This window comes from Amia ocellicauda, chromosome 18 (assembly GCF_036373705.1).
Source record: "Amia ocellicauda isolate fAmiCal2 chromosome 18, fAmiCal2.hap1, whole genome shotgun sequence".
NCBI classification, from domain to species: Eukaryota; Metazoa; Chordata; class Actinopteri; order Amiiformes; family Amiidae; genus Amia; species Amia ocellicauda.
The window spans coordinates 10,221,757-10,240,823 of record NC_089867.1 but is presented as its reverse complement, the minus strand read 5'-3'; the positions used below and the strand labels follow the sequence as shown (position 1 = coordinate 10,240,823).

General features: G+C 38.0%; 1 protein-coding gene across 3 annotated transcripts in view; it reads right to left on the bottom strand.

The window, feature by feature from the left end:
- Window positions 1-19,067, bottom strand: part of ulk4 (unc-51 like kinase 4) — a 123,589-nt gene that overhangs the window by 84,960 nt on the left and 19,562 nt on the right. For all 3 annotated transcript variants that reach the window (XM_066691566.1, XM_066691564.1, XM_066691565.1), the window contains exons 18-19: window positions 13,620-13,727; window positions 4,440-4,523 (exon numbers count right to left, since the gene is read on the bottom strand). In XM_066691566.1, the coding sequence (XP_066547663.1) occupies window positions 4,440-4,523; window positions 13,620-13,727 (192 nt within the window). The remainder of the gene's footprint in view (window positions 1-4,439; window positions 4,524-13,619; window positions 13,728-19,067) is intronic.

Sequence of the window (19,067 nt, the reverse complement as noted above, 5' to 3'; positions counted from 1 at the left end):
ATTCTATCAATATTAACTGATGCAGTACATCTGAAATTAATTTTGGGTGGAATATTGAATTTGTGTTAAATGGATAACCATGTGAATATCATTTTTAGATTGGTTAAAAACAAAGAGTCAATAAAGATAAGATACAGTACAAGGGCTTTACTCAGATGAAAAAAAAGTTACACAGCCAGGAGTTGATTATTTAAAAATGTATTTAGACAAGAAAGTTGGAAAAATCTTAGATAACAGACCCTATTCAGTCCCATGTTAGGGTTTCCAAATGTGGCCAAAAATGCAAAACAAGTTATTTTATAAGAGGAGGCAGATAAAACTTATATATGAATCTGGCTGTTATTTGTCCTGTAAACTAGGAAATCATTCAGTAACTAAGTTTGCTGTTGTTGAAGGTACAATTTAAATAGGCTGGTTTAAGTTTGAAAATCAATGTCAAACAATGGTTGTATACAGCATAAGTCAACTGCTCATTGGCGTGCAGAAGGAGAACAACATTGACATTAAATAGGATATAAATGTGCTTCGCATAGCTTGCAGCTGAAACACTTTTTAGATGTCGGCCTAGATTATGTACTGAGCTAACAGGCTGAAGGTTAAAAAATAGCAGTTAGGTAAAACAGACTAACCCACTGACCAGCACTCATGTATAACACCCCAGTAAGACACCACATAGCCATTGCAAATAATAAGCATGTTTACTGCTCCAAGTTTTTCCCAATCCCAGTGTGTCATTTATTTCTTAAAACACATACACATACACACACACAAACAAGATTAGCTTATGAAGATGAGAGTATTATTAAAATAACACAGTTAACACAATTAAAACACAACCACTGGGTGTAGGTTAAGTCTTATTCATAATAACTGTGGTCAAGTCTTTACATCAGACTATCAGCAAGATTAGGTAGGGCCTTTTTCAGGTATTTCAGTTCAAATTATGGAAAAGTCAAAACCCAGAGATTCAAACTCAAGTAGGTTATCCAAATTTAGACTTTTCAAGTCCAATTCTTTCCTTGCATTGAAAATCAGAGTTTGGATCGAGGGTTCAGTGCTTGACCTGTTTGTTCATTAAAGGTTTGATACATATCATAACAGGTACGTGGTCCCTCATTATAGCACAAACCTTTGGACTACAGGTACAGTTATTAGCCAGGGTAGCTTAGGCTTCAGTTTGGCTCATAATGTCCTTTTACTTCACGATTTGTTTTCTCATTACGGCACAGAAAGCATATATTGTAGAAATCCTCTTAATTATGGCTGCAGCACACTCATATAATGAGCCAGCACTGGGTATGCAGGGATGTTAATCAGCAGTCCTACTACAATCTCCAAGAACATGGCACACAAGCTACAGAAGTTACTTGCTGACTATATTCTGATAGTATAGTTTAAATACAAAGGATGTTTGCAACATTTTTAACAACATATTAAAAAATAAAAATCCATGTTTTTTTCATACATTATTGAATAAAGGTAATAAACTAAGGGTGTCCAATATTAAAATGTGCAGTTGCATGCTGTACTCCAGGACAGAATCTGGTGTCAGCATCAGCTTTTTCTATTTTTTTTTACTTTGTACAAATGCACAGTGAAAAAATATAAGCATATATGTAAATTAATTAAATGAATAAGTAAGCAAGGGCTGCATATGTTTAGTTACTGGTTACAAAATCCTTTGGACAGATATATAATAAACTACTTGCTTTGACTTCAATCACAATCTCCCTTTATACTGGTGATAGCCTATTTCAAAATTACAGATCATTTCATATTTAAACATTTTGGAGTCGTAAAATCTGATAAAACCATTACATAATATGAAGACATGCATTTCCTTCATCAAGAGGAAACCGAACTGGCATCCCATTTCGGCAAAAAGCCACAATTACCCTACTTAACTGTCTCTCTTCATCCGATAGTGCATTTTCAGACTCTCTTCACCACAGCTGAATTGCAGATTGCAGAAAGTAAGACAGCTATATTTAGGCATATGTGAATTATTATTTCCAGTCACTCAGAGGTTGATGACAGCTGCATAATGCACTGAAGCATTAGTCATGAGAACTTGTGTGTCTTGCGAATCTTTCAGAGCTGAGTTCCAACTCACCTACAGCCTGGCACTTTCTATCAGCGCCTTTTCCCCAACATACTTCATCTGTAATTCTGTACTTCTTGTTCAAAATGTATGCAAGAACGTCCAAGATGACTCACTGTCTAAGTTCTCTGTCAGGCTCCATCCACTGGGGGGACAGAGTGGGGTGGTAGTCAGAGCTCTGGACCCTGTTACCTGAGGTGTTGAGGGTTGAACTCTTCAGTGAAGACAGGGATGCTGTATCCTTGAGCAAGGTGCTATACCCTAATATCTCCAGTCAAACTTGCTGTATGAATAGACAGCTGTATTTGCTTGGGGGGGGCTTCATATCCAGTGGGAATCATGTACTCTCACTTTCCTTAACATTAAAGTTAAACGGGAATAAGCTCTGGTACCATGAGCCTTAAGCTCATGAAGGACGTTAACCTTAACTGTCCATATACTATGTATTAAGGGATAATCACACGATTGCGTTTTCTGTTCTTTAAAAAAGATAAAACGTCAGTATCAAAACATCGAGGGGAAGCTTTATCCAGATGTTCAACATGCATTTTAAATAAATAAATACATAATACATAGATTCAGGGGTCATATTATTATACGCATTTTACACACAAAAAATTGACCCTGCTTGGATTTCATGTACATTACTTTATCCAGGTGATTTATAACTGGGGATTCCAATTTAGGGGTAAAACAAGAAAAGGTCGATGGTTCTGAGACATAAAAATGCAATAAATTAACCTTAATTTTAATTTGCCCCTACGCAGTGTCTGCAGGTTCCTTATCCTTGAAAAGATTCCAGTCACCTTAGTGTCCGAAATTGCTTCAGGCTTTTGTGGTTTGAATTTCTATACACAAGATTTCTGGCAGATACCTGAATGTAGGTATTAAACAGCTTTAGATGCTGTTTAATTCTGACATTTTGTACTCTAGATGTTATTGATCAGTGTTCATAAATGCTTTGACCCACAAATACTGGTTGATAAAAACTAAAGGTGTCTCTGCTAAATCCTTTAGAAGGATGATGGATGCTTATATTACTGATTGCAGACAATGGTATCACTTGCTGCATGTAGTGTTATCTGTCACCTCTTCCCTGGGCACTTGGTTTAATTAAAACACTGTTTGGTGTTATACCTAAAGAGATGGTGACTTTAGGATGCATTGTTTAATCCTCAGTACATGTTGCGTCTCCCATAGTCTAAAAGCACTGGTATGTATTAAAGGCACCAAAATTAACAAGATCAGGTTTCAATTTATTCCAAGATGCAGTAGATAGATCCTTTAAGAACCCCTACTACAAACATTGACTGTTTTTAGAAAAGTATATAAAAATATATATATATGAATGAAGGGAGCGAACAGCAGGAAACATTTATCTGTTTGTATTCTTTCTTTCTAAGTAATGTTCAGCCTGAGAAAGTTAACGACAGGTGTAAAGTTTCCATTATCGCTAATTAATAAGTAACCCGCTTCTCAGTTTAGTCACTTTGTTATGTTTAACCAGCCTCTTCTCAGCTCTTCTCATCAACTATTACTCTGATATTCTACTCTGCTAATACAAAAATAAATATGGAAAAAGTACATTAAATAAGATACAGTATATTACAGGGAAGTATTTCACTGGTCAATATCCTCTCGAGAGCTCAGTGAAGAGGAGATCATCAACACTCCTGCTCTATCAGTGCTCTGCGCCAGTAAGCAACATTTCTGGAGCACTTGGGCGTATTGGAGACTGTTTGCTCCATGCCATGATTGATGCATGTTGTACAACAGGTATTTATTGGACATAAATAATACCATTTCTGATTCACAATGTTTCTTTTCACTTGAGTATCATGATAGATTTTGATTATTCTGGGTAACAAATGAATAATGTATGCATGTGTATGTGTCTATACATCTATACATATCTATATCTATCCATATATATCTATATCTATATCTATATATATAGATATAGATATATATGCACATATACATACACAGAGAGAGAGAGGAGGAGAAAGAGAGAGACATGCACCAAAATAATGCATAATTTTCAATCCCCATTGCAGTTCTCTCTCTCACACAGTAGTATAAATATCCTGGCACACCAGAAATTCGACGGGTCAGAAGACACAGACTGTGGAGGAACGGATCGCAAAACGTCTTTGTCTCGGTTGCTTAATTGTAACTCAGGTCACAGTCACGTTATAATTATTTAAATCGAGGTACATTACGAGGTTGACAAGACACTGGCGTGCCCTTGGCTACAGTTCTCAAACAATGCCTGCAGGGTTTCCAGAACCATCATTACAGGAGAGAATCCCCACCGAGGACAGTGAGAGAGTCTTACCCCTTCCCGAAGGCACCTCATTAGCACAGTGTAGGCGGCTGCGGGAACGGCCCAGCATTCTCCAGGGTGTTCTTTCTTCTCCTCCTGTTGGGAAGGGGAAGGAATAGCTGTAAGCCGAACGTGGTTTCAATGGCTGCACAAGACCACTAAATACAAGGGGAACAATTAGGGTTACACAAAACAATTATAATTAGAGAAAATAAAATAAGTGCAGATTAGAAAAAGCAGCTCTCCCTTTACTGATATAGAAATAAATCCTATTTGACTAAAGGATCACATATTTTGTGAAGCATTGCATCAACTTTAATATGTAGATGAAAATTGCATAACTTTAATAAAAAATGCACATATGACTATAAATACACACAGATCTCTTCCTAAAAGATAATAATGGGGCCTGTATATATTATATATATATATATATACACACACACGCCAATCAGCCATAACATTATGAAAACCTGCCTGATATTGTGTAGGTCCCCCTTTTGCTCAATTGGATTGAGATCTAGGGAATCTAGAGGCCAAATCAACACCTTGAACTCGTGATTCATCAGACCAGGCCACCTTCTTCCATTGCTCCGTGGTCCAGTTCTGATGCTCACGTGCCCATTGTAGGCGCTTTCGGCAGTGGACAGGGGTCAGCACAACAAACTGCGATGCACTGTGTGTTCTGACACCTTTCTATCAGAACCAGCATTATCTTTTTCAGCAATTTGAGCTACAGTAGCTCGTCTGTTGGATCGGACCACACGGGCCAGCCTTCGCTCCCCACGTGCATCAATGAGCCTTGCCTGCCCATGACCTTGTCGCCGGTTCACCGCTTTTCCTTCCTTGGACTACTTTTGATAGGTACTGACCACTGCAGACCGGGAACACCCCACAAGAGCTGCAGTTTTGGAGATGCTCTGACCCAGTCGTCTAGCTGTCACAATTTGGCCCTTGTCAAAGTCGCTCAGATCCTTACGCTGCCCATTTTTCCTGCTTCTAACACATCAACTTTGAGGACAAAATGTTCACTTGCTGCCTAATATATCCCACCCACTGACAGGTGCCTTGATAACGAGATTATCAGTGTTATTCACTTCACCTGTCAGTGGTCATAATTTTATGGCTGATCGGTGTATATATATATATATATATATATATACACACACACACACACACACGCACGCGCACGCACGCACACACACACACACACGCACGCACACACTACCATTCAGAAGTTTGGGGTCAGGGTCACTTAGAAAATTCCTTGCTTTCAAAAGAAACTTTTGTGTCCATTAAAATAACATCAAATTGATCAGAAATACAGTGTAGACATTGTTAATGTTGTAAATGCCTATTGTACAGTGACGGGAAAAAAGTATTTGATCCCCTGCTGATTTTGTACGTTTGCCCACTGACAAAGAAATGATTAGTCTATAATTTTAATGGTAGGTGTATTTTAACAGTGAGAGACAGAATAACAACAAAAAAATCCAGAAAAACGCATTTCAAAAAAGTTATAAATTGATTTGCATGTTAATGAGGGAAATAAGTATTTGATCCCCTATCAATCAGCAAGATTTCTGGCTCCCAGGTGTCTTTTATACAGGTAATGAGCTGAGATTAGGAGCACTCTCTTAAAGGGAGTGCTCCTAATCTCAGCTCGTTACCTGTATAAAAGACACCTGTCCACAGAAGGAATCAATCAATCAGATTCCAAACTCTCCACCATGGCCAAGACCAAAGAGCTGTCCAAGGATGTCAGGGACAAGATTGTAGACCTACACAAGGCTGGAATGGGCTACAAGACCATCGCCAAGCAGCTTGGTGAGAAGGTGACAACAGTTGGTGTGATTATTCGCAAATGGAAGAAACACTAAATAACTGTCAGTCTCCCTCGGTCTGGGGCTCCATCCAAGATCTCACCTCGTGGAGTTTCAATGATCATGAGATCGATGAGGAATCAGCCCAGAACTACACGGGAGGATCTTGTTAATGATCTCAAGGCAGCTGGGACCATAGTCACCAAGAAAACAATTGGTAACACACTACGCTGTGAAGGACTGAAATCCTGCAGCGCCCGCAAGGTCCCCCTGCTCAAGAAAGCACACGTACAGGCCCGTCTGAAGTTTGCCAATGAACATCTGAATGATTCAGAGGAGAACTAGGTGAAAGTGTTGTGGTCAGATGAGACCAAAATCGAGCTCTTTGGCATCAACTCAACTTGCCGTGTTTGGAAGAGGAGGAATGACCCCAAGAACACCATCCCCACCGTCAAACATGGAGGTGGAAACATTATGCTTTGGGGGTGTTTTTCTGCTAAGGGGACAGGACAACTGCACCGCATCAAAGGGACGATGGACGGGGCCATGTACCGTCAAATCTTGGGTGAGAACCTCCTTCCCTCAGCCAGGGCATTGAAAATGGGTCGTGGATGGGTATTCCAGCATGACAATGACCCAAAACACACAGCCAAGGCAACAAAGGAGTGGCTCAAGAAGAAGCACATTAAGGTCCTGGAGTGGCCTAGCCAGTCTCCAGACCTTAATCCCATACAAAATCTGTGGAGGGAGCTGAAGGTTCGAGTTGCCAAACGTCAGCCTCGAAACCTTAATGACTTGGAGAGGATTTGCAAAGAGGAGTGGGACAAAATCCCTTCTGAGATGTGTGCAAACCTGGTGGCCAACTACAAGAAACGTCTGACCTCTGTGATTGCCAACAAGGGTTTTGCCACCAAGTACTAAGTCGAAGGGGTTGTAAGTTGTCACCTTCTCACCAAGCTGCTTGGCGATGGTCTTGTAGCCCATTCCAGCCTTGTGTAGAACTACAATCTTGTCCCTGACATCCTTGGACAGCTCTTTGGTCTTGGCCATGGTGGAGAGTTTGGAATCTGATTGATTGATTGCTTCTGCGGACAGGTGTCTTTTATACAGGTAACGAGCTGAGATTAGGAGCATTCCCTTTAAGAGAGATTGTTTTGTTGTTATTCTGTCTCTCACTTTTAAAATACACCTACCATTAAAATTATAGACTAATAATTTCTTTGTCAGTGGGCAAACGTACAAAATCAGCAGGGGATCAAATACTTTTTTCCCCTCACTGTACCTGTTAACAGGTGCAGAAGTCTCATTGAGAGCTACATAAAATGTTTGATTGCAGCGATTGCCTCTAAAGGTTGTGAAACAAAATATTAGGTTGAGGGTCCCATCATTTTTGTCCATGCCATTTTTATTTGTTTTATTATTTACAATATTATGTTGAAAAACAAAATCAAAAGCAAAGTCTGATTTCTATTAAATATGGAATGAACAATGGTGGATGCCAATTACTTTGGTCACTTTCAAGTTATTTTGGAGGAAATTGTGCATTCTTTGTTTTTTGTGGAGGGGTACCAACAAATTTAAACACGTCTGTAAGAAGTGCCCATCAAGCCAATCCAACCTGTGGCAGGTGCTTCAGGAAGCATGGGATGAAATCTCTTCAGATTACCTCAACAAATTGACAACTAGATTGCCAAAGGTCTGCAAGGCTGTAATTGCTGCAAATGGATGATTCTTTGACAAAAGCAAAGTTTGAAGGACACAATTATTATTTCAATTAAAATTCATTATTTCTAACCTTGTCAATGACTATATTTCCTGTTCATTTTTTTATATTTCCTATTCAAACTCATTTAATCTATGCTTTCATGGACAACAAGGACATTTCTAAGTGAAATCAAACTTTTGAGCGGTAGTGTGTATATACAGTGGGCTCCAATTACTGGCACCCCTGACTGGCAATGCGCAAAGAATACTTTAAAAAATGTAAACAATATAATTATAGAGATAAACTCAAAATACCAACATGTGTAAAGAAATACTGTACTTAATTATTGATGTTCCAATGGAACAAACCTAAATCATACAACTATTTAATACAAAATAAATTTCACCAAGATCAAGGTTTCATAACTCCTCATCTAGCACTTAGTGCAACCACCTCTGGCAAGGACAACAGCATGGAGTCTTTTCCTGTAATATTTGACAAGGCTAAGGAACACATTTGGAGAGATTTTGGACAATTCCTCCATGCAGATCCTTTCAAGATCCTTCCCATTCTCGGGTTTGCGCTTATCAACTGGCCTCTTCAACTCGATTGGACTGAGGTCCGGCGACTGAGATGGCCATGGCAGAACATTGATTTTGTTGTCACAGAACCATTTATGTAGATCTTGAGGTATTATTATTATTATTTTTTTTTTTTTTCTACGGCCAGGTCCCAGCCTTCTGGCAGAGGCAACCAGAATGTCAGCCAAAATTGCATGATATTTGGTGGAATTCATTATGCCATCAATCTTAACCAGTGCCCCTGGACCTCTGGAATTAAAACAGCCCCAGAACATCACTGACTCACCACCATATTTCACTGTGGGTATGAGGTGCCTCTCCTTGTATGCATCTCTGTTTCGACGCCAAACATTCCGATGCTGTATCTGACCAAAACGTTCAATTTTGGTCTCATCTGACCCGAGCATCTTCTTCCAGTCATAATTTAAAAGACGTTTGGCAAACTACAAGCACTTGCGTCTGTGTCTTGGGGTCAGAAAGGACTTTCTTCTGGCAACCCTTCCAAAAAGCCTGTGGTCCTGTCGTTTGAGGGTGCTTTTTGAAACCTGGTGACCCCAAGACACCACCAAGGTCTGCAATTCTTCCACAGTGAGAATTGGGGATTGTGTTGCTTCTCTCACCATCCTCCTCCCTATCCTGGGGGGCAAAATGCATTTGTGGTCTCTAACCCTGAGGTTTTCAACTGTTCCTTATCTTTTGAATTTGTTAATTTATTGCCCTGGCAGTACTTAGTGGTATATTCAATCGTTTGTGGATCTTCTTGATTTGTATTTTGAGTTTATAATTATATTGTTTATATCTGTTAAAGTACTGTTTGTGCATTGCCAGTCAGGGGTGCCAGTAATTTTGGAGCCCACAGTGTGTGTGTGCAGGGGCGTCGCAAGGGGGTAGGCATCCCAATTTCCTGGGGCCCCGGGCTGGGGGGAAGGAAGCCCCTAAATGGGAAAACGCCCCCCCCGCTCTCACTCTAAAAAGAAGTCCCCATATATCACCTGTACACACACACACACAAACACTGAACAAAAATATAAACGTCAAGTGTTAGTCCCATGTTTCATGAGCTGAAATGAAAGATCACAGATATTTGATCTCTTTCACAGTTTGTGCACACATTTGTTTACATCCCTGTCATTGAGCATTTCTCCTTTGCCAAGATAATTTCAAGATAAGACAATTTCCCCCTGTGCTGGGGACAATAAAAGGCAACTCTAAAATTGCACAACTGGAGAATTTCTGCACAAACTGTCAGGAAGCGTCTCAAGGAAGCTCACCGGCAAGACCAGGGTCTTGATCTGACTCCTGTCTGGTGGACTTTCCTACAGTCAATTGCACGCTCCCTCAAAATGCGAGAGTTGAAATCCATAGATTAGGGCCGAATACATTTAATTAAATTGACTGATTTCCTTATATGAACCGTAACTCTGTAAAATCTTTGAAATTGTTGAATGTTGCATTTATATTGTTGTTCAATGTGGGCTCAAAATGGACACCCAGAATGGCACTACATCCCCGAGAAGCCTTGGAGGTTGAATCCTTGCTGGGGGCACCTGATACTTGTTGTCTCTCATCAAAGTATTTTGTTCCCAAGGCTGTAATTATGTAATAAGTAGGCTAATACACATACATAATGACTATAAGTGAATTCAGTAATTGCAATTGAATAGAAAAAGTATTACAATTTTGCAAAAAAATATGGATTTTGTTACAGGTTACATTTACATATTCAGCACCAATGAAAACGGTCCTGGGAGCTAATCAAGGCAAATTGTACACATTCTCATGCTCCACAGACAATAATTAGAGATGGATGCAGCTCTTTAAGATTTATATGAATAATTATATGTCATGTAAGATGTCCAACACTTGTTATTATTGTTATTATTACAAAAATCACAACTGCACTGCCAATCTGGGCTTCAACCAACAGATCCGTGTTCCATTTTATGTTGTTTTTTAATGAACCAATTCATTTTCTTTACAAATGATACCGACACCTGGGAGCTGAACAGATGGGCAGTAATCTGGAAAGGCAGAAATGACCGCAGCTTCTCCCTTATAGATGGTGTCGTTGTTGCATGCAATCTCTCCTCCAACAGAATTACATTCTATTTGAATGACGTTTAGTCAATAAATCCACAATCGCAGGTAGGATCATATCTTGCATCTTAGGGAATGTCAGTGAACACTGTGTCAGTGCCCTGTGTAAGTAGTGACATTCAGTTTAAACTGGAACGTCATTTACATTTTAAATAGTTTCTGCTATTTCCCAGAGGATCAACCTTTTAATTATGTGAGGGATTTTGGCTCCAACATGGTGGAAGTACTGAGCTGTCAGATTCAATACGACCATGAGACTTCCTTGTTTACAACATACTGCTCGTTGATTGGGCCTACACTGATTTGCACGCACAATTCCAATCTACCACTGCATCAAAACAGATGTTTTTGTCATTAAACAAACTGTGATAGAATACACGAGTAGAACCATTAATGTAACTATGTACATAGATTGCCATCATTTCTTTAGACACGTGGACCTTGGATCAAGATTGAACGACAAATGGCTTGAAATTGAGTTGCTCTATATCACTGTATACTTCTCTCTCCTGAGCCAAGCCCAGAAGAAAACATCTCATTCCAATGAGGTCTGGTCACATTATAGGAACATAGGACTTCTTTTTTAAGCAGAACACTTATATGTAGTTTCAGTATTAGAGTAGGTCACAAATCCAGTGTCTAGTGTGAAGAAATACATGGACCACAATCTCATACATTCAACAGCAAGTATTTCCCCTTATTTCATTCAGGTTATTAAGAACAGGAAGTGAATGGAAAAAAACTGGACTTTTAGCTGAAAGCTGACAAGTTGCTCATATAGGAGCTGTGATGGAGCAAGGCCCATTCCTTTGTTTACAACATTGACTCTGAGTGCTATGTGAACTCCATTAAAAATTATGTTCTGTATTAAATGCATGGCAGCACACAGGATGTCGAGGGGGGAAAGATACTCACCTTTGGGTTGGTTTGTGAGGGGATGAAGCTGGCAATGGGGCCAGTACCAAAGATCCTCTATTTAAATAGAAGATCTTTGCCAATACAGAGGCCATCTTTATTAAGGGTCTTATGTTCTTTCCTGACCATACTATTCCTAAGGGGGGGGCAAGATGTTTTCTTTGTTTGAAAAGTACATTTGGTTTATTAGGTTTTGTTAATTGCATTTAAAACGTTATTATGTTTCGTTGTTCCCTTATGTTTGGGACAAGGTTTGATCTGGGGGAGGGGCCATTGAATCAAGGGAATAAAAGCAAATTGATGGGTTTCAGAGAGAGCAACTGAGGGAGCTGGCTGAGTGCTGGTGCCCCAACATTAATACTGCTTTAGCATTTATTGTTTTGTTTTCCTTTGTTAGATGTATTTTTTAATTTTTGTATTATTTAGATCTCATTTTGTTTTTTCCCCTACAACCCACCAAATAAATAGAGTTTTCGTATGGACACTGTAGGCTGTTTCCATGGGCTTTGTTCTCACTTTCACAACACCTGTTGCACGGCCTACCATAGGAGCAAACAGACTCAGCAGAATCAGGCAATGGTGCTTCAAACAAAAAAACGAACTGACACAAAGCAATCAATCAAAACTATGAGAAATCCTGGAACTGTAAGGAAATACAACTAAGAATAGAAGAATCGGCAAAAAATACTGACTAGACAGAACTCTGACCAGTAACAAAGCAAAATGCAGTTATTCACGTTGGCTTTCAAAATGTGTTATCTGAAATGGAGAATGTTTTGCCGGAGCTTCTGATTATGTGATTCTTGACTTAGTGGGATTTCAGTAAGATTTACAGATGTCATCATCTTTAAAGAGGTTAAGAGAATGACATCGCTATGCATGTTAAAACACCCAAGACTTAATGCTGTATTTAGAGCTGTGATCTTTAAAGTCATGATCATTGACCCAAGAACTCTAAACTTGATTTGAAGAGCCAGCCAACAATAGAGAGGCTATCTCCCTGATAACTACAGCAAAACAAGACATACAAGGACAGGGTGTACAACCTATGCCTTTCCTCTTCAACATACCAGCTTTCCATTTTGTATGTCTTCATGCATGGCAGCTAATGAGGGATCGGCTGACAACAACAATACTGTCATTATTATCCATAGTTATTAGCATTCATTGTACATCAGCTTCATAAGCCAGTTTATATGTGGAAAATAAGATCATAATTAATGCAGCGCCATTTAAATGATTAAAATCATGTAATCCTGATTCACACAGTATTTGTGTTTCCGATATTTTTGCCTCTGTGAAAAACTAGACCCTTAGATGAACTGATGACTTATTGTGTTCAGTTCCTCCTCAGCCAATAAAGTCAATATACATTGTGTGTGTGATCCGGTACATTACCATAATTAACTGAATTGCTTCCTGTAGATGGAAATACTAAATGGTGTTTTCATGAGATACAAACATCACCTGTGTCAATAGTAAATCAAAGAAACCTGAAAACAAAACATGATGCATTAATAACACCCACAGTCTGGTAAGAGGGAAGCTTGCGTTTCAGAGATCAAAATTATTAGTCGAAGTTTTAGCCTAGTGCCCACGAGGAAATCATGAAAATCAGACCAAATTATGTACTTATACTTATGTACTTATTCGAAGCAAAATTTAGCTGAATGAACAAATGCCAGTGACTTCTTTAAGTAAGAGCTACCTGTTAAAACACATTCAAGTATCTCTGCTGCCTTGAGATTTAATCTGTGCATAGTAAATGCCAGCAAATGTTACCAGTACACACAGCAGGTGAAGTGCTGATCAATTATTATACTTAAAAATCTAAGCATAGGAAATATTACAACAAGCCCCAGACAGCAATATGTCTCTTGTTCCCACAGTGAGGGGTGCTGTAATACATTAGGCTGACCTCTACAATTCTCATCAGGTCACAAGTTACAAATATTTGGTCCATGGGGCATTAGATAAACAGCAACTAAACATACACATAATTTAATTGTACCTAATAACACTTACAGAAAAGAAAAAGAAAAGAAAATGACCTGACACGTGCTTATCTCACCTGGCTTGAAATGAGGTAAAGCAGTTCCCCCAGTGAAGGCAGCAAGCACTGTTTGAGCTTGCTGTTCCTGAAGTTATCTCTGATCAGTTCGGTTAACACAGCGACTGCCTGAGAAGGAAAAGCAAAGCAAGAAAAGCAGCATACTATTAATTCACATGCAAGGCTTCCTCTCAATCAAAAAGATTAACAAGCTTTAGGAAAAGCATAATAAAAAAAAACCAAGGATGACAGCAGTGCCAAAAGACAATCAAATTCCTGCACTGCTTGCCTTGGCAGCGTTACACTTACAAACATTGGCACAATCTCCATTTTGATTCTATGTTCTGTTTTTATCCATTTTACCCTTCAGCTCCATTATATTAAGATCTGGTAAAATATCTACACATGTATTTTAAGAAGAAAACATTGTGTTGTATGCACTATGTTTCTTTACCATAGATGATGCATGATTATGTAATTGTTATAGTGTTGACCATCTTTACTAAGGCTTTTGAACATACTAACAAGCCATATGTGAAATGACAATTATACTGCTAACTGGAGAGTCCATCCTTAAGTCAAAGGCCTGTTTTCTTATACCCGTGTGCAGTAAAAGACCTGCAATTTTAAAGAAAATAAGTAGTACCGGACTGAATATACCAACCTGGGCTACCAACATCAATCTCTGACAGTTTGTTTCATCATCTCACACCATTTTGTTTATAGAACATGCAAGTCCACTGGGGAATGATTAATATGCCCAAGGTAGCCATGAAGGGAGCAACAATCAGTTATATATTATACCACATGCCATTAAAAAAGATATTCTAATATCCTAAAACACTTTGAAAACATGTCATCCAGCTATCTGAAAGGATGAATGCATAATTTGCAGACTGTGTTGTATTTGGAAATTTGCATTTTCATTTTTATTTTATTTATATAGAGATGTAACAGAATTGTTGTGACTCGCTGCTGCAGCAGGGCTCTCAGCGGGGTGCTATGCAAATAGGATACATCTCAGAAAGATTTCCTTTTCTGAATAAATAAAATAAATGATGACTTTGCAAGGAACAGATGTTACTGCTGCTTCCAATGCAAGCCATGTTTTGGCAGAAGATGTTCACACTGAGCTCTCACTTTTCAGGAAAACGACCCAAAAGTGGAGTAGCGCACCGCACGTCAGTTTTCCCAAATTCATCATTATCTCTCAAATGCAATCACCCCAAAACTGGGCTTTAATGTGCAATACTCTACATGGAGGCTGTCAACACATACGGTGAAATAAAACAGTGATCCTTATATGGCATACTAGCTCAATAAGATGAGCTTTCAAAATGCCTTTTCCTACTGAACAGATTCTTTTATAACTAAAGCTATGCCGTTTATTACCTGTGGTGCATTCTCAATGCATCAATGAAACACTGTTCTTTCTGGTTTCATACAAAGTGTGATACAAATTATTTAGTTTATTACCAGAGGAATAAAAGCAATAAAAAACAAGGCACACAATTACTGCTGAAAGACAAGATAGATCCTGTAATTCTACAATACATGTAATCCCACTAAACATTTGTCTCAAAGTATATGTTCAGTTTAATGTTCACTATAAAAATGGCAATAAATATTATATTACAGCAGATGCAGTTTGATGCATCTTTCATGGAAAAGAGAAATGTATGTATATATATATATATATATATATATATATATATATATATATATATACACACACGTGTATATATATGTGTATATGTGTGTGTGTGTGTGTGTGTGTGTGTATACACACACACTTCAATTTTTTAATGACATGATATTACATGATTACATGATTCAAATTGGTGCATTCTTTCATGCTGGACACATGTCACCATATAACCTGAAGGGCATTAAAACTGTGATGGTTGTGTATTCTTATGTACACACACACCAGTGTTTTAATGTCAAAGTACATGATGGTTAATTTTGATGATTATGACATTTTGACATAATATTCCTTCTAATAAGATCACGATCTCACCCAAAGTCGCAACAGTTTAACGCAAACTTATTTCACGACACATGATATAAGGGCTTGCTGATGACTTTCTGATCTTAAAACTCAAAGATGCTTGAAGCAGATAACATCACAGAGCTGTACAGTCTGGATAAAAACACAATTTTGGTTAAAACTAAAAGATAACTGTGCAAATTGGAAACTATCAGCAACAAAAAACAAAAGTAAGATTTTGTATGATTCTTTAAATTTGAAACTTTTCAGGTGCTATTTGTTTAAAATTAAAATTTCTATGGGCCAATTCTGGACAAGGGTCATTAGTGGTATCCTTTTGGAAACCACATGGTGCAATATCATCTCTTTAAGATTTGATTTTGCAACTAACAAAATAAAGAAACATTAAACTTTTTAATATTCCAATTTTTTCTTTATCTTACAGTTATTTACTTTACCATTTTAGTGAACAGATATGATTCTACCAAAAAAAAATCTTTAATATGCTTTCAATTCTCTGGGAATCATTACTTCCTCAGTATACAGAAGACATCAGTGCTGAAAAAAATTAACTTCTGCCTTAAGCAGAGGGTTATTAAGTTTGTGGTCTACAGTGATTTTGTTGCTTGCAGTCACTTTTTGTCTTCACCTTCACACTTCTTAACTAAACAAGTCCATAGGGTAAAATGACTGGATAGACAGCCATTATGCTGGACGTTTTCCACCATCCATCCATATCATGTTACTAGATGAGAAACTTGTCTTACAGCTACAAATCATTCCACACACAAAAAAACTAAATTAAATGATATGGAAATATTGATCAATGTCATGTGTAATTAAAATGAGACCAATCTGAACAAATCTGACCAAACTTCTGTCATTAAATAACAGATAGCAACTGCAAGAAGATCCCCAAGCATTGGTACTGAAGTACCAAACAGATGTTTCAGAATGGATCCCTCCTTATTCGGGGGGCATGGATGCATTTTTCCCCAGTTGTTTATATTAATTCCTCTATTTCTGCTTTGCACTGCATGATTTATGACGTTTTCTTGACCAACACTCACTATCCTGATTGTTGGGATTTAATTTATTAATCAAACAGCTGTCCTTCTCATCCCAATCTCAAAGTGGATGCTTTTAATTGTAGATGAGAAATCGAGTGATAAAAAAAAATGAAACACAGATGGAAGACATGTTAATCAGTTCCTGGGAATAAACTGATTTTTTTAAACATTGGCGAGATAACTGCACCCCTTGTTATTTTTCTGGGTTTTTAAAGAGATACAGCACTACAAGTATGGAGATGTACGTGATGACAGCATTAGGCAGACCACTGACACTTTATATTGCACTAGCAACTAGTCAGCTGTTTAACCACAAGGCTCCTGTTAAAAGTGGCCTGATAAGGAATCATCACTTATCATGAATTAGTAACACTGACATAATACAATTGAAAAAATGTTCTAGGTCAATGAACGTCACCACTGGTTTTGAAGAGCCAAAGGGTCTTTGGGTTTTCATTCCACCTGAGCTCAGGAGGACTAAATTGAATAAATTGCTGACTTCACTGCTATAAATGAAAATGTTTTCCCATATATAATTATAAATTCTGCGGGAATGAGGCTTAGCACATCTTCAGGTCCAAGACTAAGTATCACAGTTCCAGACAGACTGTTGATTTAAGAGAATTAATTCAATGCCTAAAACACAATAAATTGGATGTTGTGTTCCTTGTTAATGAACTTGTCCATGAAAGAAAAAGAAATGGAGCTCAACTAGTAATATGGATTCCCCTTGGGGCAACACACTCCTGTTTGAGTGGTGCCAGGGTTGAGTGGGCTAGATAGTGCTCAGTGATTCCTCCGATTGTTTCATGACAGTGACTATCAAGCTTACTAGAAGCCTTTGAGACAGCAGTGAGAAGCTACATCAGTTCCTCCAACAATGTTATAGCAAGGCTTTTTGCCATGTGGACTCGTGGTGTGAAAAGAAGCAGAAAGCTTGGGGGTTCATATTAAGTAGAACGTCTCCACGCACCACTCCCATGTTTAGGGTTGTAGAAGTGATTTACAAAAGTGCTTCCCAACAGTTTAAAATAAATACATTAAATGAAAAGGAAAAATAACTGAATTCCAAATTTAAAAAAAATAAAATAATTACCATAATAGTAAAAGTTGCAAATGGGGATTTTGTTTAAATGGCAGCTTTCCCTCTTTACAATTAGTTTTCCCTTTATAATACCATAAATTATGTTAACTCTTCCTGGTGCAGAGCGAGCTCAAACAAAGGAAATCCCAGTTGTCCTACTAATCACAGTTCACTCAGTCATCAACAAAAAGAAGATACCGAAGACAGACTATTTATAGTAATACATCGGGAGACTCAACAGCATTTATAGGATTATAAGGGATAGTTTACAGTCTGGATATACATGTATTCAGATACAGTTTCACAATTCACCTACTCATATTTATTCCAATTAATGTTTACCAGGTCAAAAAGTAAGAGACAGTGACTTGAGAAAAAGTTATTTGTATTTTGTATGTATAAGTTATAAAACACCTTTATAGACTTGTTTTCCTGTATGGCAAATCACTAAGTGTATGGTTCTTTATTTTTTAGCACAGCCATCACTTGTTTGCATTAGGAAAAATCATATAGTAAGTATTTTGCTTTTATTGCAATGTAGCAACTGAAATGCTCATTGTTGTATTATAATGGCTATGGTCACAAAGACCTCCGTACATGGTTAATCCAGTGTTGATTTTCCTCCTGAAATTGCATGATGAATAAGTACTATACTCAGCAGTAATCAATCAACTCACATGCCTCTCCCTCAAGCACTTAATGCTATCCTGCAAACTTAAGGGAAAAAAGAAAGAAAAAAAAAATCGTATTGCTTGGAGTTCAACTGAAAGGGTACTGCAGTGAGAAACTCCCTCGATACGATACTAATAATAGAGCAGATTTAGAGGCAGACTAATTCTGACTATAATTATAGGAAATACAAGAAGCAATTCTATGAAAGTTAAGATAGCAGCTAGGTATCTCAAGGGAGGCGGGTTTGAATCACAGTCTGTATTGATTTGATGGAGTCAAAAGTAATTTTAGCATTTGGGTTAGGGGCAGTGAGGGAACGTCCTTCTGCCAAGGAAAATTATTAATTTGACACTTAATTAGTAACATGTTTAAGTATTCATGGGCAACAAGGAGAAGGGATTTCTAAGAAGCTTCGCACTGGAGAGAAAAAGTCATTAAAAAAAAATAAAACCACACATTTCAAACTAAACCTATCAATTTTTTCATATCCCAGACGTAAATGAATAAATTAACACTCAACTCAATTGTATAATGAAACACTTCCCCAATTCTGGAGAAAGAAAGCATGTTCATAAAAATGTCATAAATGTTCACGAACAGCAATGACCAGTGGTCGCACAAACATGAATGTCCAATTTCTCTTTAATTTTTAC